Source organism: Cnephaeus nilssonii, assembly GCF_951640355.1.
Source record: "Cnephaeus nilssonii genome assembly, chromosome: 17".
In the NCBI taxonomy this organism is placed as follows: Eukaryota; Metazoa; Chordata; class Mammalia; order Chiroptera; family Vespertilionidae; genus Cnephaeus; species Cnephaeus nilssonii.
In genome coordinates, this window is record NC_137088.1 from 32,085,642 (window position 1) to 32,109,094 (window position 23,453).

Sequence of the window (23,453 nt, forward strand, 5' to 3'; positions counted from 1 at the left end):
CTAAGGCTACCACATAAGGGAAGACACCCAGCATCAGTCCTCCAGCAAAGCTGTAGGAGCAGCCCTCCCCTGCTTGGCCTGAGGTGCAGGGAGGAGGGACTCCCCTGGCAGCTGAATGCTTAGGGACTACATGGAATGCTTCTGGAGGCCTCATCCCCTCTCCTAAAGCCCTCCAGCCTCCCACACAGCCTACTTCCACTTGCCCTGCAGGAATCTCTACCAGACAAGCTATTCCAATTCACATCCAATGAATGATGGTTGTTGGGTTTTTTCTTCTTTCGTGATAGTACCACATAATGGTTTAGGGAAGAGGTGCTCAAACATTAATGTGCATACAAATTGCCTACAGATCCTGTTAGAATGCAGATTCTGATCTGGAAGGAGGGGCGGGGTCTGAGATTCCAGCTTCTAATGTTCCCAGGTGATGCTAGTGCTGCTGGCAGATATTAAAGCTGCTGATTGGGGCTAACCCTTTGAGTAGCAAGGCTTTCCAGAAGGGCTCTAGACACAAACTCACTGTGTGACCTTGGGCGAGTTACCTAAACTCGCTGAGCCTCAGTTTATCTGTAAAATGGGGGAAATAATAGTACTACATTCAAGAGCTGTTGGGAGAACTAAATAAGGCAATGCATGCAAAGGTCTTTGTCCACTGAGTGGCACAAACCAAGGGCAGTACTCACGGCGTTGTTGACTACGGTTGATGAAACGGGAGCCTTCTCCTAAGACGGCCTTTCGTGGGGAGATATTGCAGAGAATTTGAAGAGCACATCTTTCAGGCTTAACCATGCCTGGGTCCAAGGCCAGCGAATTCCATGCTCTGAGTGGAAAGCCTTGTAGCAATGGAACACACCTCAGACAGGCTGAGAGGTCCGTGTTTGCATAAGGTGTGAACAAAAGACAGCAGCTAAGCTCTCCACATCACAATGCACCCTTTCCATGCAGAGGGGCTCTGTGGGCATTTCAGGAAAATGAGCCCCGAATTAAATGCATTTAGTTCATGGGGAACCTTGGCTTCGGGAAGATTCGGTAGGTCTCCAGCTGTGTTGTGCTTGGCATCAGCAAAGGATTTGGGGATTGGGGGTGGGAGTGATACCATTGTGATTAGCTAGTTATTAATAACTAGAGGCCCAATGCACGAACGTGCAAGAGTAGGCCTTCCTTCTCCCGGTTGCTGGCACTGTGCCCCAGCTTTATTCCGGAAGGACATCCGTAATCACATCCGGAATGATGTCCGGTCTAATTAGCATATTACGCTTTTATTACTATAGATAGGAAACGAGTAAAGCGGGAAGACCAGACAGTATAGGCATGTCATTTGGGCACCTTCACCAGGAAGCTGAAATTTTGCACTCCCCAGGGAACCACATAGGGAAGATAGATGCAAGCCCAGTAAAATTGGGGGACTAAGGAAGGTACTTGCCTGCCAATCAAACCAGGAACAAAGGTGGTTGGCCAGAATTGGCGTGGCCACTGCACATGCACCAGAATTCAGGAACATATAATCCCCTAAACAAAGGAACTTTCTCCTGTTGCTCTTGTTGCTTAGGGTGTGTTATCTTGGTTCTCTTGCATTTGCCCATGTGGCCCACAGCCATGTGGACCCCCATATGCAATGGACTGCAATGGGAAATACAAGCTAAGCTAGTCTGATGCTGTATTGGACCCAGCTCCAACATGGAAAGGAAGCTCTGGGCACTGGCTCTAATTTTAGCTCTACTGAAGCCCCAGCTACACGTTTTCTATGACTGGACTAAGGGAACCAGGACTTTGGAAATTTAGGGGTTTAATTACATGCACATACAACTCACTTGTTCTCCCGTGTGAGTCTCAGAAAATTCCTTTTTTCAGAATATCGCAAGAACCCCACCCCCAGCAACAACCAAGGGAGACAAGGCCCTCTCCCGCCTGTTAACAGGAGCGGTGTGGGGAATGAAGTGGTGGGAGCTGGACTTGGAGGGCTGACAGGGTGGGAGAAGTAGGAGGAGGGGAGAGCAGAACAGAAGTGGGGTATAAGAATGGAGCCTACCACACACACACACACACACAGTGAGGAAAGCAGTGTCTTTGGGGGAACAGTTACAATTTACCACAGACTTAGAGCTTCAAACAACACAAATTTCATATCTTACAGTTTGGAGGTCAGAAGTCTAAAATGGGCTCAGAGAGCTGACATCCAGGTGTCAGAAGGGCTGTGCTCCTCTTAAAGGTTCTGTGGGAGAATCGGTTTCCTTGTCCTTTCCATCTTCTGGAGGCCACCACATTCCTTGTTCATGGCCCCTTTATCTTTAGAGTCAGCAGCCACATCTCTGCAACCTCTGCTTTCATCATCACCTCACCTTCTCGGCCTCCCTGCCTCCTTCTTTCACTTACACACCCTTCTGATGATACTGAGCCCACCTGGATCATCCAGGATCCTGTCCCATCTCAAAGTCCTGCACTTGATCACTCTGAGGAGTCCCTTTGCCATGCAAGGTGACACAGTCATAGGTTTCAGGGCTCAGACTCCCGGCTCCCCAAGCAGGATCTCAGCTTCTTCCTCACGGAGCAGGGTGTTGGGTGCATGGGCAGCTTCCATGCATATTTATTGAGTGAATGAATGAATGGATGGATGAATGAATGAATGAATGAATGAACGAACAAATGGTTCTCAGACTCTTTAATGGGAGCCTTTTAAAGTTATTTAACAAGGGATTCTTCTTCTGAAAGTAGAACTTCCTAAACACATATAATATTGTAGAGGTTTACCATATGAGAAAGAATTTTTTTTCCTTATACAAACAAAAAAAGAAAGATGGTGACCACTATGTAGCCACTTTGCTTTTTCTGTCATGGTGAGTGATAGGACCGAATGCTGTGCACATCCTCTGAGCACTTTCTGTGTCCCTAGCCCTGCACTTTGGGAACATGGTGGGAACAAAAGAAGGCTGTTTGGGGTTGAATTGTGTCCCTCCTAAAAAGATGTTAAAGTCTTAACCTTCAATACCTCAGAATGTGACCTTATTTACAAATAGGGTTGTTTCAACTGAAATTAGTTAAGATGAGGTCATACTTAACTGTATGACGGGCCCTTAATCCATATGACTGGTGTCCTTGTAAGAAGATGGCCACGTGAAGACACATACACATGGGGAGAAGGCCACGTGAAGACACACACACACACAGGGAGAAGGACACGTGAAGACACACACAGGGAGAAGACCACATGAAGACACATACACACAGGGAGAAGGCCATGTGAAGACACACACAGGGAGAAGACCACATGAAGACACACACACATAGGGAGAAGGCCACATGAAGACACACACAGGGAGAAGGCCACGTGAAGACACACACACATAGGGAGAAGGCCATGTGAAGACACACACACACACAGGGAGAAGGCCACGTGAAGACACACACAGGGAGAAGACCACATGAAGACACACACACACAGGGAGAAGACCACATGAAGACACACACACATAGGGAGAAGGCCACGTGAAGACACATACACAGGGAGAAGGCCACGTGAAGACACACACAGGGAGGAGGCCACGTGGAGACACACACAGGGAGGAGGCCATGTGAAGACACACACACATAGGGAGAAGGCCACGTGAAGACACACACACATAGGGAGAAGGCCATGTGAAGACACACACACATAGGGAGAAGGCCATGTGAAGACACACACACACAGGGAGAAGGCCACATGGAGACACACACACACACAGAGAGAAGGCCACATGGAGACACACACACACAGGGAGAAGGCCACATGGAGACACACACACACAGGGAGAAGGCCACATGGAGACACACACACACAGGGAGAAGGCCACATGGAGACACACACACACAGGGAGGAGGCCACGTGGAGACACACACAGGGAGGAGGCCATGTGAAGACACACACACATAGGGAGAAGGCCACGTGAAGACACACACACATAGGGAGAAGGCCACGTGAAGACACACACACATAGGGAGAAGGCCACGTGAAGACACACACACATAGGGAAAAGGCCATGTGGAGATGGAGGATGGAGCGATGCATCTATAAATCCAGGAATGCCTGTGGCCACCAGAGCCTAGGGAAGACGCATGGAGCAGATTTCCATTCAGAGGGGCCACCCTGCCAATACCTTGATTTCGGACTCCTCGCCTACAGAACTCGCAGAACAATAAGTTCCTGTTGCTTTCAGCCACCCTATGGGTGGTAGTTTGTTGTAGCAGTCCTAGCAGACTAATACAGAGACCAACACGGAGGCATGGACTTGGGCGTTCTCGGCATTGCTCGAAGGCTTTGTGAAACCTGGTCCCTGAATAGCGTAGCTTGGATGAAGGCAGGATGAATGAGTGCCACTTATCTCGGTGAATGTGGAGGGCCATTTGTATTTTTTGACGTCTGCAATCAGACTGAACTTGGAACCAGCACATGTTTTGTACCTAATCAGCACTCAGACAGTCCACATTGAGTGATTAATCTGGGCATAGAGCTGGTCGGACTACCCGCACCTTCTCTCCAAAGCAAGGAAGGTTGGTGCTGGCATAGTGGGGGGAGGGTTATTGCCAGATTTCAGATTGTTCCCAAAGCTTTGTATGAGACTGAAACCCAGGTTTGAAAACTCCACTTGGCAAATATCCACAACAGCCTGGTCTTAAGATCTTGGATGTTCTAATGGGTTTTAAACTGCCACTGTTCCCTAAAGACTTCTACAAATTCTCCCAGACTTAATGGACTCACTTGTCATTCAAGGAGAATACCCGATTTCTCTGCTGTAGAATTCCAAGCCGAGGCAACCTGTTCACGGGGCCTTCCCTGGAGGCCCCTGTGACATGCAAATCGCCGGCCTCCCCACAGAAATCGCTCTGCAGGGGGAACAGGTGATCCACAAGAAGCCACAGTGGATCTTTCCGGGAGCAGTGATGTGATGCCCCGTGACAGCCTTTAGTTACAGTCAGCACTCCAGATTCCACCAGAGCAAGATCAGTGCGGGAAGCCGTGTGGAGGAGGCATGTGCAGCTCCATCAGCTACGATGGAAGCGCACAGCTGCTCCTCCGGGGAGCTGACAGACACACGCCAGGCGGACGTGTGGCTGAAGGCCAGGCCAACCAGCCAGGTGGTGGCTGGTTTGAGGAGCCAACCCCTGAGGGGGTCCTTGTGAGATTTGAAACGCAGGATGCACTTGCTGGCTGGCACATACTATGTCTTTGGAGATGGAAACACTTAACCAGTTCCATTCAAAATCAGCTCAATTTCCAAAGGGGGCAGAATTTGTTATTTGAATTATTCAGAGGAGGTTTATTTACCAGCACCAAGATAGGAGATATGTCAACTAAATTATAATTATGTTTCTCTAAAGATATCCACTGAGATTCTTTTTTTTTTTTTTAACTTGCAAGGAGAAGTCAGACTGTGTATTTATGGAGAGCCAGCCTTAATATTCTGAGTGACAGAATGAAAAATTAATTTTCTTCAAATACATTACTGAATAGTTAACTACATCTCAGTAAGCTATTTGCTTAATATACTGAGGTCCTCTTCCGAGGGCCTATGATTTATTCTTATCTTTGCCAAGAGATAACTTTCAAAAGCCCGGGCCTGAGGATGGGAAACAGGAGTTCTGGGCTCAAGCCCTGCCACCCACCAGCTGTCTCACCTTGAGCAAGTCCCCGCTGCTCTCTGGGCCCGGCAGGCTGGGGAAGTGCTTCAAGGACCCAGAGGCCCAAACAGCAGCAGAAGAGGGACGTGTGAAGAAAGAGAGGTGGGTGGTAAAGGTTTATATCGGGTCCCCTTTTCTTCAGAATGGTCATTTGGCTCTTGGTACCCAGAATTTGATCCCCATTGTAGCTGAAAGGCTGTGTGCCAAGTAACAGAGAAAGTGGCTTCGGGGGTCTTTGCAGAGCATGGCTGCTGTTTATACAGCCATCAGCATCCATCAAGAACCGACTGCACACCTGAAGGTACAGACGTGGTCTTTGCCCTCATGGATCCCAGAGTCAAGGACTGGCCTGACCAATGGGAGAGCCACTGGCCATGTGTGTCTATCGAGCACTTGAAATGTGGCAAGTCCGGACTGAGATGTGCTGTAAGGGTAACATACACAATGGATTGCAAAGGCTCAGTAAGAAAAACAAAGTACAGTATCTTAATGAGTTTTAATATTGCTTACAGGTTTGCCTAACTTTTTTGTGCTTCTCTTTATTGCACTTTGAAAATATTGCTTTTTTTTTCAATTGGACATTTTTGGCAACCCTGCATCAAGCAAGTCTATCCATTCTTCCAATAGCATTTGCTTACTTCATGTCTCTGTGTCACATTTTGGTAACTCTCACAGTATTTCCAACTTTTTCATTATTACTATGTTTGTAAGATGATCTGTGATCATTGATCTTTGATGTTACTATTATAATTGTTTTGGGGGCCATGCCTAGATAGGATGGCAAACTTAATTGTTAAATGCTGTATGTGTTCTGACTGCTCCACTAAGCAGCCTTTGCCCCATCCCTCTCCCTCTCCTTGGGCCTCCCTATTTCCTGAAACACAACACCATTGAAACTAGGCTGATTAATAACCCTACAATGGCCTCTAAGTGTTCAAGTGAAAACAAGAGTTGCATGTTTCTCATTTAAAAGCTAGTAATGATAACGCTTAGTGAGGAAAGCATGTCAAGAGCCAAGACAGACCAAAAGCTAGGCCTTTTGTACCAGTTAGCCAAGTTGTGAATGCAAAGGAAAAGTTATTGAAGGAAATTGGAAGTACTACTCCAGGAACACACTAATGATAAGAACGTTTGAAAAGAACGTTTGAAAAGAAGATCAAACCAGCCACAACATTCCCTTCAGCCAGACTCTCTTTAATTCTATGAAGGTTGAGAGAGGTGAGGAAGCTGCAGAAGAAACGTCTGAAGCTAGCAGAAGTTGGTTTGTGACATTTAAGGAAAAAAGCCGTCTCTATAACATAAGTGCAAGGTGAAACAGCAAGTGCTGATGTGGAAGCTACAGCAAATTATCCAGAAGATCTAACTAAGTTAATTAAGGAACATAGTGACACTAAACAACAGATTTTCAATGTAGATGAAACACTGTTATATTGGGAGAAGATGCCACCTAGGGCTTTCATAGTTAGAGAGGAGAAGTAAATGTCTGGCTTCAAAGGACAGGTTGACTCTCTTGACAGGGACTAATGCAACTGGTGACTTTAAAGTTGAAGCCAGTGCTCATTTATTACTCTGAAAATCCTAAGACCCTTAAGAATCATGTCAAATGTACACTGCTATGCTCTATAAATGGAACAACAAGCCTGGATGACAGCGCATCTGTTTACAATATGGTTCACTGAATATGTTAAGCCCACTGTTGAGACATACTGCTCAGAAAACAAGATCCCTTTCAAAATATTACTGCTCATCAACAATGCACCTGGTCACCCAAGAGCTCTGATGGAGATGTACTAGTACAGTGAGATTAATGTTATTTTCTTACCCAGTAACACAAGATCTATTCTGTAGCCCATGGATCAAGGAATAATTTTTTACTTTCAAGTCATATTATTTAAGAACTACATTTCGAAGGCTATAGCTGCCATAGGTGGTGATTCCTCTGATGGATCAAAGTACATTGAAAACCTTTTGGAAAGGATTCACCATTCAAGAACATTCATGATTCAATGAAAGAGGTCAAAATATCAGCATTAACAGGGTTTTGGAAGAAGTTGATTCCAACCTTTATAGATGACTTTGGGGAGTTCAAGACTTCAGTGGAGGAAATAACTGCAGATGTGGTGGAAATAGCAAGAGAACTAGAATTAGAAGTGGAGCCTGGAGATGTGACTGAATTGCTGCAATCTCAGAATAGAACTTTACTGGAAGGGGAATTGCTTCTTATGGATGAGCAAAGAAAGTGGTTTTTTGAGATGGGATCTACTCCTGAGGACAATGCTCTGAAGATTGTTGAAATGACAGCAAAGACTTAGGAATATTACATTAACTTAGTTGACAGAGCAATGGCAGGATTTGAGAAGACTGACCCCAATTTCAAAAGAAGCTCTACTGTGGATAAAATGCCATCAAACAACATCATGTGCACAGAGAAATTGTTCATGAAAGGAAGAGTCAATCAATGCAGCAAACCTCATTGTCATCTCATTTTAAGAAATTTCCACAGCCACCCCATTCTTCAATTACCACCCTGATTAGTCAGCAGCTATCAACATTAAAGTAAGACCCACCACCAGAAAAAAAAAAAAAAAACTTCCTGAAAGATAAGATGATGGTTAGCATTTTTTAGCAACAAGGTATTTTTAATAAGGTATGTACATTTTTGGACATTATGCTATTGTACACTTAAGGCACCTACTCTGCCAGATCCTCTGCCCAACATCTCACAAGCTCTCCAGCCACAGGCCATTGCCTGTACAGTTCCTCCGCCTCGAATGTTCTTACCCCCACTGGCCCGTTCCCCTGCCTCCTTTCCTTCGCCATCACTTCCTGACTCCAGAAGAAGGTCACATCTCCCAATGATAGGCTCATACGTTCCTACCCTTCGTAGTCTTTCTTTTGGATATAACATTGCATTTAGTTATGTGAGGTGTTTTGTTTTGTTTTTCCTGACCCCTTAGGGAAGGAACTGCATGTGTTTTTGCTCACTTTATATACTCAACCCCTACAATAATTCCTGACCTATAATTGCTACCAGTAAATATCCATTGAATAAATAAATCTTCCTGCAACATAGGTAGTCTAACTGCTTTACAGTTGAAGAATCTTCCTAGCTCAAAAACCATATTTCAAGAGCAGCTGCTCCAAGGAGTCTAGCTAATAGGAATCTGTTTAACTCTGTTAAGTGAGCTTTTTCAAAACATTTTGACCCTGGACACTTTCGTTCATGGTGCATGGTGCATGAAATGTTTAACAAAACTCCATTTGGGAAAGAAGCGTGACAGGGTCTGAAGACAACACTTTCCCAAGTGAGAGCCTGTGGGGGGCCTCATCTCCCCTGGCTGGTCCTGGTCCTGGTCCTCTCCCTCCCCAGGGAGACTGAGCACAACCCCACTTCACTGAGAGCAACTTCCTGTCCTAACCTCTGACACCCATGTCAACCCCATCAACCTACCTTCTGGGGCTTTGCAGACGTTGCCGATCAGCCCCGGGCTGAGCAAGAGAAGCTTGCTCTTGAATGAGAGGCTAATTGAAGTGCATTTTTCAATATACACTGAGTGGTCAGATTATTATGATCTCTGAACGCATAATAATCTGGCCACTCAGTGCATACATGACCATCAGTAAGAGCTGGAAGTTGAACAGTCTTCCCAGGGTGGAGATGGAAGAGCTGGTTGACATTGTTTAAAGGCACTGGTGGGAACGAATAACCCAGCTGGTCCAGTAAGCTGATCACATAGGCAAAAGCCATAGCACGGTGCCAGGGTAGCAGCATGTCCTCAGTGCCTATGATCCAGGTGTGTTTCCCTCCCCATGGGTGAGTTTAAATCCCAGGTGCTAGCGATTCTTGTACAAATGGCACAGATTTCAAGGACAGCTTTCCAGGATTGTTCTGGGGCTTTGCCCAAATGTTGCTCAACCCAATTACAAATGGGCTGGTCTCTGTGACACAGCCTACCTTTCATGCATCCCGCTCCGCCGCGCGGGGTCAGCCATCGCTCTCTGACAGGAGGCCCGGCGGGTGCTTTCTGAGCTGTCATAACCGCCTTCCGCTGAAAACACACAGCGCTTCTCCCTGCCAGCTCGGAAGTGCCGGCCACCTCCTGGGAAGATCTTAAATAGATTTGCAAATAAGATTGGCATCTTTGCTTTGGCATGAAGTTGATCTTGGCATTCACCAAAACCTCATCCTTCTAACGTTCCAGAATAGTGGCCTGAGGCCAAACGGCCTTGCTAGTCTGCTGTGAGAACAAGATTCGCCTGGTTTCAACCCTCCTGGTTCAGCAGCTCTGCATTTCCGGAAACAAAGTTCAGTTTGGGCCCACCCTTCACGTGTCTCCTGTGGGCCAGGGGCTTACGTAGCTCTGTGTCCACTGTCATCTACATTTCACACACGATGGGGCTGTGGAAGTAAAAAATGGCTTTCTTGAATGCAAGGCAATAAAATAGTTACCTACTCCTTAGCGGGCACACAAAGTCCTCCGGAGCCCAGCCCTCCCCCCAGCTCACCCCCACCTCACACATCTGACAGGGTGTCCACTGGGATGTCCTTCCATCAGCCAAAGAATCCAACGCTCTTAATTGCTTTATCAAGCTGCTCATTTTGCTACCATCTCCTCTATCTTCCAATTGCCTGATTCTGTTTTCGGCTTTCTAGTTTATGTTTAACCTATAGATCTAGTTCAACAACTCTCTTTTATTTCTGGAATTTTTATTTGGTGCATTTTCAAACCTGCCTTCTCCTACACCCTTTCAAATTGCTCCAGCCTCTGTGGTTCCTGGAGTGTGAATGTGATCACTTGTGTTGTCTGTTTATCCTCATGCACGTAGAGTCCTTTCCTCTTCGTTTTGTAAGTTTTCACTCGGAGCTCATCTCCAACAGGAATTGTCCTGCTCAGACCCTGGGTTGTGGGGACCTCTCCAGGGAGAGGTTTTTTGCTTGTTTGTTTATTTGTCTATTTATTTGGTTTTCTTTTTAGGGAGAGGTTTTGAGTATGTTTTTGCTGGGGTCCCTACAGACCTCATGGGCACATTTTTAAGTTATTTCTGCGTTCGGGTTTCCACACCACGTGGGCTGGTACCTTTGGACCCAGTGCATGGACACACCTTCCAGGCTGGTTGGCCGGCTTACTTCCTGCGTTCCTAGGTGGGTGGCGGTGGTCGTCCCAGGACTGGGCTTGAGACAGTCTCTTTCAGCTGTAGGCTTTGTGCACACGTGCCTGCCCCCCCCCCCCCCCGCCCCCTGCCCACCGGCTTTTCTTGCACAGAGGACCCGAGTCTCCATTCCTCATTCCCATGGCTGGAAACCAGGACTGAATAGTGTGGGCCACAGCCCCTCAAGCGGCCACTGTTTCAACTCTCAGATGCAACTTTGGCTTTTTTCTTTTGTTTGCTTTTATATCTAAGGATTTCTCTTCCCAGCTCTCTTATTTTTGTTTTGTTTTATTGTTGTTACATTTTATCCAGCATCTCAATGTATTTGGAAAAGTTTCCCTATCTGCTTAGGCTGAAAATATGTGCTAAGTATTGGGTATGGTTTATTTTAGCTTGACTGACACAATCAGCCTATGACATATATACGATTGGTATCCTCACTTTACAGGTGAAGGGACCAAGAATTAGGAAGGCCCAATTAGTTTCCCAAAGTCCAGAACACGATTCCCCAGAAATCGCTAAAGTAGGTGTGACACCAGCCCATTACCCACAGGCCTGGCCTGCACGGTCCCCCTGTGGCCCCTCCTTTGCTGCCCTGCCCATCTCATTCTGCCACCCTCCCGCCCATGGCAGCTGGTCACGAGCAAGCTGCTCGCTCTGTTCCACCCGCACTCACACCACAGCTTTCTCCCCATCCCCCTGCTACAGTGGGCCCCTCTCCCTGACCCAATGCTTTCCCCCTGGCAGTAGCCTGTCCCAGACACACTTTCTCAACCTTACCTCTGTCGGGTACGTATTGTAAGTTCTGAGTAGGAGTGAGGGTGGAGGGGTGAGAATGGACAAGAGAAGCATCATCAGAACTTGGCAGTAAATTAACTGGAGGAAGAGAGAGAGTCGGGGAGCCCCAAGCAATGCCCAGTGTTCTGGCTTGGACGACAGGCCAGATGAGGAAACATTCGCTGAGGGGGATCCAGGAGGAGGAGCAGCTGAGGCTGGAGCACAGAGGGTGTTCATCTCAGTGGTGGACACAGTAAGTTTGAAAAGCCTGTAGAGCAGTGGTTCTCAACCTTTCTAATGCCGCGACCCTTTAATACAGTTCCTCATGTTGTGGTGACCCCCAACCATAAAATTATTTTCGTTGCTACTTCATAACTGTAATTTTGCTACTGTTAATGAATCGTAATGTAAATATCTGACCCCCAGGTTGAGAACCGCTAGCAGGGTCACCTAAGACCATCGGAAAACACAGATATTTACATTACGATTCATTAACAGTAGCAAAATTACAGTTATGAAGTAGCAACGAAAATAATTTTATGGTTGGGGGTCACCACAACATGAGGAACTGTATTACAGGGCCGCGGCATTAGAAAGGTTGAGAACCACTGCTGTAGAGCATCAAGTGGGGCCATTCAGGGACAACGACATACAGGTTCATCACGTAAGAGATCAGCTTCTGCTGTGAGATGTGTGTGTGTGTGTGTGTGTGTGTGTGTGTGTGTGTGTGTGTGTGTGTGGTGAGTGTATGAAGCTGAGCCACTGGTTGTGTGAAATGGAAAGGCACAGTGGGGTGTGTATTACGCCTACTCCTTACAATTCCTTGAGATTAGAAACCATGTCATTTCTTCCCTTTGTTTCTAAAGGTGCCTAAAACACAGCTGGCCCTCCTACTTTATAAGATTGCAGCAAGGATTAAATAGTATCAGGAATCGGAAAAGCTGCTTCAAAATGGAAAAGTGTGTTCTAAGATTCCTTGTTGTTATGATGACCATCCCCCTCCTCTGGCCCGGAAATGCCCAGACCTCCTGTTGCCTACGGAATACAAGTAGTCCACGTCCTCGGGGCTCAGTCCCAGATATACCCTTGCAGCCTCATCTCCCCCTCCTCACCTTTCCAAGCCAGCCTGGCCCCTCCCAGCTGTGTCTATGCCCCTTTCCTCCTGCCAGTGCCATCAGACGCCACCTCCTCCACAGGGTTAACCTGGGACCTTGAAAAATCTATGCAGGCACAAATCACAACAAGGGTTTTGTCAATTCTGTGAGCTCCATAGAGGCAAGTGTTTTCTTTCATTCACAGAGCAGGAGGCACACTCAGTAAATACCTGCAGGAGCGAATGAACGAGTGAGCCTCCACATGCCCCAACCTAGTACTTTCTTTGGCAGCAGAAAAGCGAGATGGGTGATTCAAGGAGTAAAAGGTGTCTGCTCTCTGCACCTGGAATGTTGTGCTTGCTGTCTGTTCCGAGTGGCATCTTAACAGTCCTTCCATATCCACCCTCCACACCCCCTTCTCCCAGCAGAAGCCCTCTATCCCCTCCCGGGGACCTCCCGGTGCTTTACACCTTGTCTGTCCCTCTCATCGCCGTTCCCATTCCCTTGGAGTCTTTTGTGTACTTGATGCCATCAGACGGAAGCCCTGGAAGGCCAAGCACGCGTCTGACAAGCGCTGCCTCCTGTGCAGCCCCTAGTGCACTCCCCAGCACACAGGGGTTGGTACATAAATGCACCTCGCCTTGAACGGCGGCGACCAACTCAGAACTCGGATGTGGCGTTTAAAGGACGTTTGGGCCAACCCCTCAGCCGCCCAGCCTGCTCTCCCCTCTCGCGGAGGCTTCCCTGGCCCCCGACTCACCCTGGAGTGCCAGCCTACTCCCTACTCCCAGCTCAGACCTCCTCTGACATTGCCCGCTCCAGCTCCTCCACGTCTGTCCCTGGGTCTCTGGTCTCCGATTCACTCCCAGCTAAGCAGCCACCCGCCTCAGGAGCACACCTGCGGGTTCAGAGAGCGGGGGTCTCTGGTCCAGCGGAGGCTCTGGGCACCAGGGGAGGACGGTGGACATGCTTGGTGCAGCTGCATTCTCCAGCGAGTCACAATTAATTGAGAATTAAAGTTCTTCTCTCCCCCAGGAAAGGTCACTTTGCCTGCTCCCCATCTTTCTCGGTTGAGCTATGCTTTGACACATTTACTTCTGCCTCCCCCCCCCCCCCCCCCCGGCTCGATCATTTTTCAGCTGCGGTTCATCCCTGCAGTTCTAGCCGAGGGTTAATACGGGTTTTTTTCTTGATCGTAGATCCACGTTTATGAAACCCTAATTAGGCATTTCCTTTAGCTGCCTTCATAGATTACTTGGCGCGAGAAGCCCGCAGGCATAAACCTAGGCTGAGCTAAAGGCCTGTTTGGATGCCCAATTAGAAGCTGACGGGGAAGTTTCTAATCATTCCCACCTCCGAGTCTCGGCTCAGGCTGCTCCCCACTCCCAGACGCCCTTCCCTTCTGGCCTTGGATACTGTCATTCTTGCCATCTTTTGTGACCCACAGAAAATCCAAACGCCAGGATCTTATATTTTTTAATGCCTAATGTGGTAAGGGTGCCATGCACCACTCTGAGGGCAGAGGAGTCTAAGGCACAACCCTTTGCAGGAAAAAAGAAAAAATTGACAGTATGTATCAGGAGCCTACAAAATACCTCCAACCTTTGACCCAGTAATTCCACTTCCAGGAATCGTTCCTGTGGATTTAATCAGAAATGCAGACAAATATTTATACACAAAGAAATTCATTACAGTGTCATTTATAATTGCAGGTGCATGTGAATACCGGATAATTGGGAATATTTAAGTAGATTATAGTATATCCATATTATACAGCCATGTAAAATGAAGTTGGGGAAGGCATTTTAATGCTGATGTTAAGTAAAAGCAGCCAACTTCCAAATGGTCTGTGCAGGTGATCCGAACAAGCCTTCCCAGCTACGGTTTCGCGGGGTGTTTTCAGGAATGCCATAAACAGAAAGGCCCACTCCAGCAAGGTGGGAAAGTGATTACAGGCATATAGGGTGAGGCTGCTGGGAGGCGTGGATATGCTAATAAAATGGGAAATTCAAGAAAACTGAGGCTGGGTGTACAAGGTCACTGTTTTACGCAGGCAGCCCGGGACTGCGATTCACACTCCGGAAAAGCTGGGGCGGGTGCCTGGAAGACTGTACTATTGAGAGGGGCCGCTGCTGCTGCTGAGCTGTGGAATTATCTCACTTCTCCCGGGATCTTTTTGTGCTATCCTACAAAGACGGCATAAGGGTTATGAAAGAAAGAGAGTCAGAGGCCCGTCCTCCTACCAGCTGGGCAGACTTGGAGTGCTGTAGGGGCAGCCGGCACATGGGTCCCACAGGGCAGTCATGCTCCAGAGGGTGGTCCCCGGGAGGGTGGTGGCGGCGGCCAGGATGGGGGCGACCCCCAGGGCTACCTACATCCCAAGGGGCCCGGGGTATGGTCAGGGCCCCTCTGCACTCTGAGCCTGACCAGAGGTTTCCTGATGCCTCGGAGGACATCCCCGGGGGTCAACCATATTCCAGGTTCTGGAATCTGCTGCCTGGCTGATTGCAAACCTCAAGTCCAGGGTGCACTGGGCCTCCTCGGATGGATGCTTCCTCTTCCTAGTTCCTCACTCTCCCATCACCCCCAGACTCTGTCTCCAGGGCTTCCTTTGTGCCACATCGGCACGCTGGAGCAGTCCCACCCAGTCACGCAGGCCCAGCCTGTGGGCTCTGCACCCAGCCCAGCGTCTGGGCTCAGGCCTGGAGCAGGAGGCGAGTGTAATTGCGTCAGGGCCTCTCGTGAGCGGTAACAGGCGCTGGGCTGTACAGCCAGTGGAGCGGAACAGGACTTTGGAGAATCTGCCTGGGCCCCTTCTGCTTATCTTCCATGGACCCCTAAAATATTCATCAGGCTTTATCAGCCTAATGGGCTTCAAAAGGAGCAATTTTCTGAGACATGAGATAGGACAATATAAAAAGAACATTAAGGAAAAATTCTTCCTGCGAAATGAAAGGGAAAAGATCATTTAGCGTCCCTGTTGGTGTTATCTATTCATGAGAAACAGCGCATTTAATCCATTGTGGGGTGTGCGGGGGCTTTGATGCCCTCACCTTGGGGTCACCTTCATGCAGAACTCATCTGTCTCCGCTGCTACAGACGGCAGGGGCCATGGAGACAAGAGGATACAGATGAGAGACATTTCGGAGCTGGACTCCGTGGGACGCCGAGGGATGACAGGGACAGGGAGTGTGGAGAAGAGAAAGGCTAACGTGACCTCCCAGGCACCCAGGGCACTGGAGGGAGGGGAGCATTGTTCTTCGGCCTTTCTTCCTTTTATGCTTCCTATCTTCCTTCCCCAAAATACCCCAGTCTTGATTTAACGTTTTGGAGCATGCTGTGGGAGTTCAGTTCCCTGAGGTCAGGAACTGTGACTCCCTCCTAGCCCCCAATGTTCCTACCCATCGATTAGGGCTCAGTGTTGGTTCCCAGCCCTAAGACCACAAGTCTTAGAGGTCAGGGGGACCAAGTCCAGGCCGGGAGGACCGATTTGTGGTCCTGCTAAGCCTCCCCAGGTACTCCAAGATGGGACAAGGCTGAGTCCTCTAAAGGAAAACTGTCTCTCTCAGAATTTATTGTGCTTGAGTCGAACAGAGCATGAGGTCACAGCAGTACCCCAGGCAAGCCTTCATATGGAGACAAAGGAACTGGAGAGTTCCTTTCTTCTGCGTCTCGTCCCTCTTCCTCTTCCCAAGTTCATTACCTTTTCTCTTACTCCTTTTTAACTCCTAATTCTTTCCTCTTCCATTTTCTTCTCTCTCTTTTTTCTTTACCTTTCTCATCCCCTTCTCCATCTTCATTTCTACTTTTGATCTAGCACCGTGGTCGGCAAACTGCGGCTCGCGAGCCACAGGCGGCTCTTTGGCCCCTTGAGTGTGGCTCTTCCACAAAATACCACGGCCTGGGCGAGTCTATTTTGAAGAAGTGGCGTTAGAAGAAGTTTAAGTTTAAAAAATTTGGCTCTCAAAAGAAATTTCAATCGTTGTACTGTTGATGTTTGGCTCTGTTGACTAATGAGTTTGTCGACCACTGATCTAGCATGTTTCTTTTTATAGCTCCGTGTATCCCAAACTTAGAAAAATAATTTCAATTTAATTTTTCTCTAGTAAGAAAAATTTTATACAAAGCAAATTTAAGCTGACACCCCCACCTGTCCCCCGAGAGCTTGCCAGCCTGTATAGCTGGTAATTATGTGACCTGCCCACACTCAGATGTTTGCCTGATGATTGGATTCTCAGGCACTCCTCTACCCCATGGTTTGCCCCATCCTGTTTGATGTGAGCTTGATTAACTTCAGTGTATATCAATCACTATGTTCATTGAGTTCTTTGCAATAAAAATTGCTGACCCAAAAATGCCTTCTCTACTTTGGATAATTCGAATAAAAGCCTGTTTGCTATTTCATTGCATATTCAACTTTAAGTGTTGCTTCTCTTTCTTTTCATTAGATTTGTGACAAAGAGTGGCATTACTACGTCATCAATGTGGAGTTTCCAGTGGTGACCTTATACATGGATGGAGCAACATATGAACCATACCTGGTGACCAACGATTGGCCCATTCATCCATCTCACATAGCCATGCAACTTACGGTCGGCGCATGTTGGCAAGGTAATCCTAACTCAAGTCCTTCTCCCTGGCCCATCTGTGTGCAGCCCATGAAGGGCACTGATAGAGAAAAGGGAAAAGCAAATGGTGTTGGAATTGGCCAAGAAAATGTACTATCACTTACTAATAAAACAGGACTTATAAAAATATGGATCCATCTAGACACTAAGCTTGTGTAATAATAAAATACTTAGCTTGAAACCAGATTTTAATTTTAGATTATCATGAGCAGTTCCATGGTTGCCTCTGAGTTGCTAATGCCTTTTATTGTTCTGGAACCTTAGCCAGTTTCAGACTGGGGCTATGAATAGGAAAAGGTTGGATACAGAATCCTGTATCAAAATGGCCAGTTGGCTCCCTAAAGTACCACACTGGCCACACAAGTTGCCCAAGCCCCCAGCCCTCTGTTCTTGGAACTCACAGACATGCAGGGCTATAGGCAATGAATTTCCCCCAGGCATGAGGCCATGGGAGGCCACTCTCAAGTTCAAAGCTCTCTGCTCCCTTCTCACTTCCTTTCCTCCAACACACAAACCCAGGCCAGTCTTCTGTTTGGAATCAGGAAAAGCAGCTCTCCAAAGAACAGGCATGTAACCCTTCTTTCTCTCACTCGGATCCATTGGACTCTGTTTTTCTCCCTTAAGGGCTGTGGTGCTTTGAAGTACCAGTGAGAGAGCAAAGGGGAAGGAAAACACTCCCCAAATAAGCAGATTAGTCCTTTGAGATGACCCACCTCATGGTGATGGGTTCTGTGAAAATTACTAAGGTTTGTGACTTTGACCATTCACCATGGAGGACTGAAGGGAGAGGTGGGCTATGATATAAGAATATGCCTTCAGAAGACCAGCCAACCAAAGAGTGACCTAGAGGAGACTAGGCCCCTCTGGGACAAAGAGTGAGTTCTGGAGAGATCCATGCGAGAAACGATGGAATCAGTGCATATAGTGCAGCTCTGGGAGCAGGAATACAAAACCCAGGAAGGAAATAAAGCACAAACGAGGCAAGGGAAGAAAATGTGTTTTTGAGCTGAGGTCACCTACTTAATGTCTGACATATGTCACATAGAGTAAAAAGTTCCTTAAACATTTCAATAGAACTTGATGGGAGTTTCCTCAGTGTGTCAGAATTCCCTAGGATATCAGGAAAGAGACACTGTCATCTGGCAAGAGTCCATGAAACTAATTAGTATAGCAAGGCACTGACTCCGAGGTTGCACAGGAATCATTAGTCACTGAGCACAGCTGTGCTACAGCAATGGCCCCCTGGAGTGGCTCAGTGTCCTACCCAGCACCACAGCCAGCCTGGGGATATTTTGGAGCATAGCCTGGATATTTCCCATACTAGATAAAGGTCCTACTCATGTCCTGACCATGAACCTTACCATGACTTTCCTTAGAGGTCCTCAGAGACCACATCTGGATTCCTGTCACCCAACCCGCACTGGAAACCTGCCCCCAATTCTACAAGGCCAGTTATAACCACTGCTGTCTAGTGTCACGCTTGCTGGGTAGGAAAACAATCCCACCAAAATAAAAAGTGATTTCATAAAGAATTAATATGATCTCTTGGACTCAAAAGTAGGCTAAGTTGTACTGCAGTGACAAGCAAGCCCCAATTTTCAGTTATTTCAAATAATTCTTGCTTCACATTCATTGCAAATCAATGGAGGCTCTTCTCTGCTTTTACTTCATCTGCATCCCAAGCAGATCGGCAGGCACACTGCTGGATAGTGAGGAAGAAGAAAAAGAAAGCACAATGAATGGTGTGCAAGCTCTTAAAGTTTTCACCTACAAGTGACTCCAATCACTTTTACTCACATGTTATTGGCCAAAGCAAGTCATATGGTCATACCTAAGGACAGGGAAGTGAAATCTATAATGTGGCTGGAAGAAAAAACCGAAAATATTTTATGAACAGCATTAATGAGCACCACAGACTGTCCACCTAGTCAACAGATATGTGTTTGATTGTCCTTCTCACATTAAAAAAATACCTACCACCCTTCCCCAAATGAGACAACCCAAAGTCCCACCTGTTACTGGCTCCTAACTCAGTGTCCAGGCTCTCTGAGTGATTCCTGGTGATCTCTTCATCAGGATGAGATACATGGGAGGTTCCATACCCAGCATAGATGTGGCTTCACTTGATCTAGATATGCACTAATAGAAAGAATTCTTTTTCACAACCATAACCATTACCCTCTACACACACACACACACACACACACACACACACACACACTATGCAACAGTGAAATGAGACAGAATAATTGAAAAACAATTCCACTAAGAAAGAGGAAGAATTTGGAAAATACAGCAGTCTTTGGTCCATAGCAATTCTGAAATCCCTCTGGGCTAATGCTCTACAGGCCTCTACCCTGCTAGGGTAGGGAGGGTTGTCTGTGGCCCTGGAATCCATTCTCAGTGAAGTGTTTCCTTCTCTAGTGTCCTAGGCCACATCTAATGATAGAATTGTCACTTCAGAAATAGCTCTTATATTTGATTACAATTTATTTGAAAGCTGTTCTGCAAAAAAATGTTTTCAAACATTAAAACAAAGAATATGTTTATTTTATAAGAATGTGAGGGAAAGAATGAGTACTAGGGTATTCACTGAGTATTTCTGTCCTCTTCCCAGATAGATGTTAGGACCACTCTTTGTTGGAGTTAGGTGTGGTCATGTGACTTGCTTTGGCCGATTAAATGTGAGTGGAAGTCCTTAATGTCATTTCTTGGCGGATACTTGAAGAGCCAGTGCTGCAAGGAGACTCTTTACATACATGGGATGTCTATAGTCACGTCAGAAAGTGTTGTTAGTCACGGCTGTAGATAAAGAAACTGAGGCTCTGACAGGTCACCCCAAGTCACCCCATGAAGTCAGCCTGACCCCATGTCTTCAAAGCATGTCCTCCTTTCACTGTGGCTCACCGCCCCTGTTGCTACTTGATCATTAGGTTGATGTAATTACGTGGTTAGGAAAATGCAGGAGCTGGTGTATGTACATTGACACCAACACTCTAAACCCTTTACCTTCTGACACATCTGACAGCCCTGGAGCCAAAAAGCCAAGGAGCCCTGCATGCCCTTTGCGAAGCCCCTGCCATATGCTCCCTTCCGTGGCCCTCCACGAACAAAAGAGAGTTTAGGCTTTGGAAACAGAAAATTTTGAGTTTGAGTCAAATCCAAATCCCAGCCCTGCCACTTGTCAGCTGTGTGGACTCAGCAGAAATCCTAACTTCCCTGAGCTTTTATTGTCTTATGCCTAAAACTTGGATGATACCTAATTCACAGTTGTTGTAAGTTAGGTTTGGGGCACATGCAGTGCGCTTGGCATGTCTGAGTCAGATGAAAGTGAAAATTTGAAAGCATCTGTGGTCCCCTCCTCCACCCGCTCTCTGCTCCTTGCACTTAAACTCAGCATGGCAGACACGTTGATACTCTGTGACTTCTGTGATTCCAGCCTCCCCAGGGCTCCTTGCGTGCACTGACTTTTATCTACTTCCCCAGGACTAACCCCTACACACAGACCTGCCCTCCCAGCTCCATCTGTAGGTCAGAAAGAAGGTCACTGAGGCTCAAGAATAGTCAGGAAACAAGTATTGGAAGATAGGGCTTGTGGTGTAGGCAAGAATCTACTCATGCAAATTTTGGGCCTTGGGGAAGATTTGCGTATCTTCCCTGAGAGGAATGACAATCCGTTAATACATTTTCAGCGTCGGAGAAAGTCCTTTGACTCTTTAAAATTGGGCTTTGTAGGATGAATAGGAGTTCGCTGGAGAGCTAAGGAAGGCAACAGCCTGTGACATGGCAGGGAAACCTGATGCAGTCACGCTCAGGGTGCCTTATCACTAGAATGTACGTGCACCAGAAGGCGTGGAGAAGAGGCTGGGAAAAAGAGTTGAGACCAGACCATAGGATGTCACGCTGCCTTGTTAAGGGAGCGGGGATTCGCACGAATGCTCATATCCTTCTTGGAGCCACATTTGGTCTTGGAAGGACACAGCAAAAGCTCTTTCAATAGGACATGGTGCGGTGAAGTTAATGGCCTACCCTGTAGCCCTCACCTCAGCATGTTTCTAAACCTGCCAGAGCCCACGTAGCTACGTACCATACGCCCTCGGTGTGGCCCTCCAATTGGGGCTGCAATTGAGGGGAGTTTTTCAGGTGCGTTTGAGGTTGGCAAGGGAACCGGCTCCCGTTTGTGAAATGTCCAATTGGGGCTTCACAATGGGGCTGGGAATCATTGTGTAGCAGCTGCTCGTTGGGGGCTCCGGGGAACTGGCTCTCGCGCTGTTGCTGGGCAGTGCTCTGCAGCCCCAATTAGCCTACTGTGTTCTTTTGGTGAATTTAAGGCCAAAGTCATCCGTGGCCCTTCATTTTCATTGGTATTTTTCTAGTAATTAAAAGATTTGGAAGTTCATTTACACTTAAGACATGTCGCCAGCACCGCCTAGAGCCCATAGCATACCTTAATTGTAGAAAAACTGTGGTCAGGGCGAGCCACATGTCACAAAGGAGTCCTTCTTTCTCGGTGTGGCCAACGCACACCACCTCCCCATCCCCTCTGCTTGGTTTCATGGGTTCTCAGGACAGAATCAGACCCTCCCTCGTGGCCACACTCGGTCTGTGCAGACTCAGAAACTGCTGCCTTTAAGCAAATACCAGGTTCCTTGTCTCTTTCTGGGTCAGGCCATGGGAGAAGATCATTTAAAAGACTAATTAATTTGCCCCTTTCCTTCTATCTCCTACTCATCCATTTCTAACAACAAAAATTCAGGTTCTACGCGTGAATAATAAAAATTGTACACTCACATCTGCTTCACCCCCGGACCCATTAACTGGGCCCAATCCCCCAGGTCCTCTAACCCAGCTGCCATGGGAGTGACCCAGGAAGGCTGCAGTGGCCTTAGGGAGCCCCTGGGATTTGGGGGAGATGCCCCCGCAGACAACACTTCAGGGCACCTCTCCCCACACTGCAGCCAGAGCAGCTGTTTTACCTATTGTAACAGCATCTGGGCCAGAGTACTGTTAACAAAACGATGGAACATGGCACCCCCTCAAGAAGCCACCGCCCAGCTCCCTGCATCCCTAGAGTCTGTGCCTGGTCCTCCTCTATTCTTGGTAGATCTCATCACAGATGTCCCTACTAACCACCTCAACCCCCTCCATTAGGGACTCTCCTCCAGCATTCCGAGCCTTGGAATCCCTAGGGTGTCTAGCTTTGCCCACTCTTGACCATGATATCCCCCTGGCTTCAGATAAGGAAGGCTCTCTACCCTAGCTCCTGTTCTTACTGAGTCCCACCCTACTTAATGAGTAAAGCAGCAGGAGGGGATGGTTCTATGAATTGGAACCTGTTAGGGACACACACGGAACCCCCGTTGTGGCATTTGGGAGGAGCCCAGGCAAACAACCGGAGTGGTCAACAAGGGATGAAAGGCAGAAATAGCCCTGAGGCTTGCAGCAATGGTAACCGTGTAGTCCTGAGCCGGGGGAGGATGGGAACCGCAGGTGGCCCTGAGGTCTGGTGTGCACTCCCAGGTCCCTTTCCGCCAGACACTAAAATGAGTGCAGACACGTGAAGTACATGCCTTTATTTAATCAGCTTGGTCTAATGTAGAGCAAATTATCTTAATAAAGTCTGTGTTGAAATTATTCTACATCCCCAGGGTCTGAGCTCTGCGAGAAGGAGGCACGTGCTAGCGCAGTCTGCCTTGCTTTCGGGCGGCATTTCCCACCGGCGGCTTTACGCGGCTTCCCTGCCGCGGGGCTCCTCCCACAAGGAGGCCGGGGTCGAGCTTGAGAGTTGCCAGGCATGAGAGCTTATTAAAAGCTCTCCAAAGCCCACCAATAAGCAGTCCGTTTGACATTGCTTAAGCTAAATCCCTTCATCTTATCTCTCTGCGGAGCTGCCCTTTGTGGAGTGGTGGCCCAGGATCACTCTGTGGAAAACATCCCACCGGAGTTAGTAATTCAGGTCTCCATCCCCTATGAGGCCATGAGTTTGCAGAAGGCAAGGACCGTCTGCTGTTCCGGATTCTCCTCTCTTCATTCACCTTTCCCCCTGCTCCAGGACCTAGAGGAGGTTCCTAAATAATGTTTGTTTCGTCACAGCCCATTTTCCAGGCTGTTTTGACACGAGTGTATGGCTCATGGTCCAGCACACAGGAATGAT

General features: G+C 47.7%; 1 protein-coding gene across 2 annotated transcripts in view; it reads left to right on the forward strand.

Moving 5' to 3' along the window:
• The window catches only part of CLSTN2 (calsyntenin 2), a gene marked incomplete at both ends in the record, with an annotated part of 541,803 nt that overhangs the window by 492,783 nt on the left and 25,567 nt on the right, over positions 1–23,453 (forward strand). For both annotated transcript variants that reach the window (XM_079795724.1, XM_079795725.1), the window contains one exon: positions 17,120–17,282. In XM_079795724.1, the coding sequence (XP_079651850.1) occupies positions 17,120–17,282 (163 nt within the window). The remainder of the gene's footprint in view (positions 1–17,119; positions 17,283–23,453) is intronic.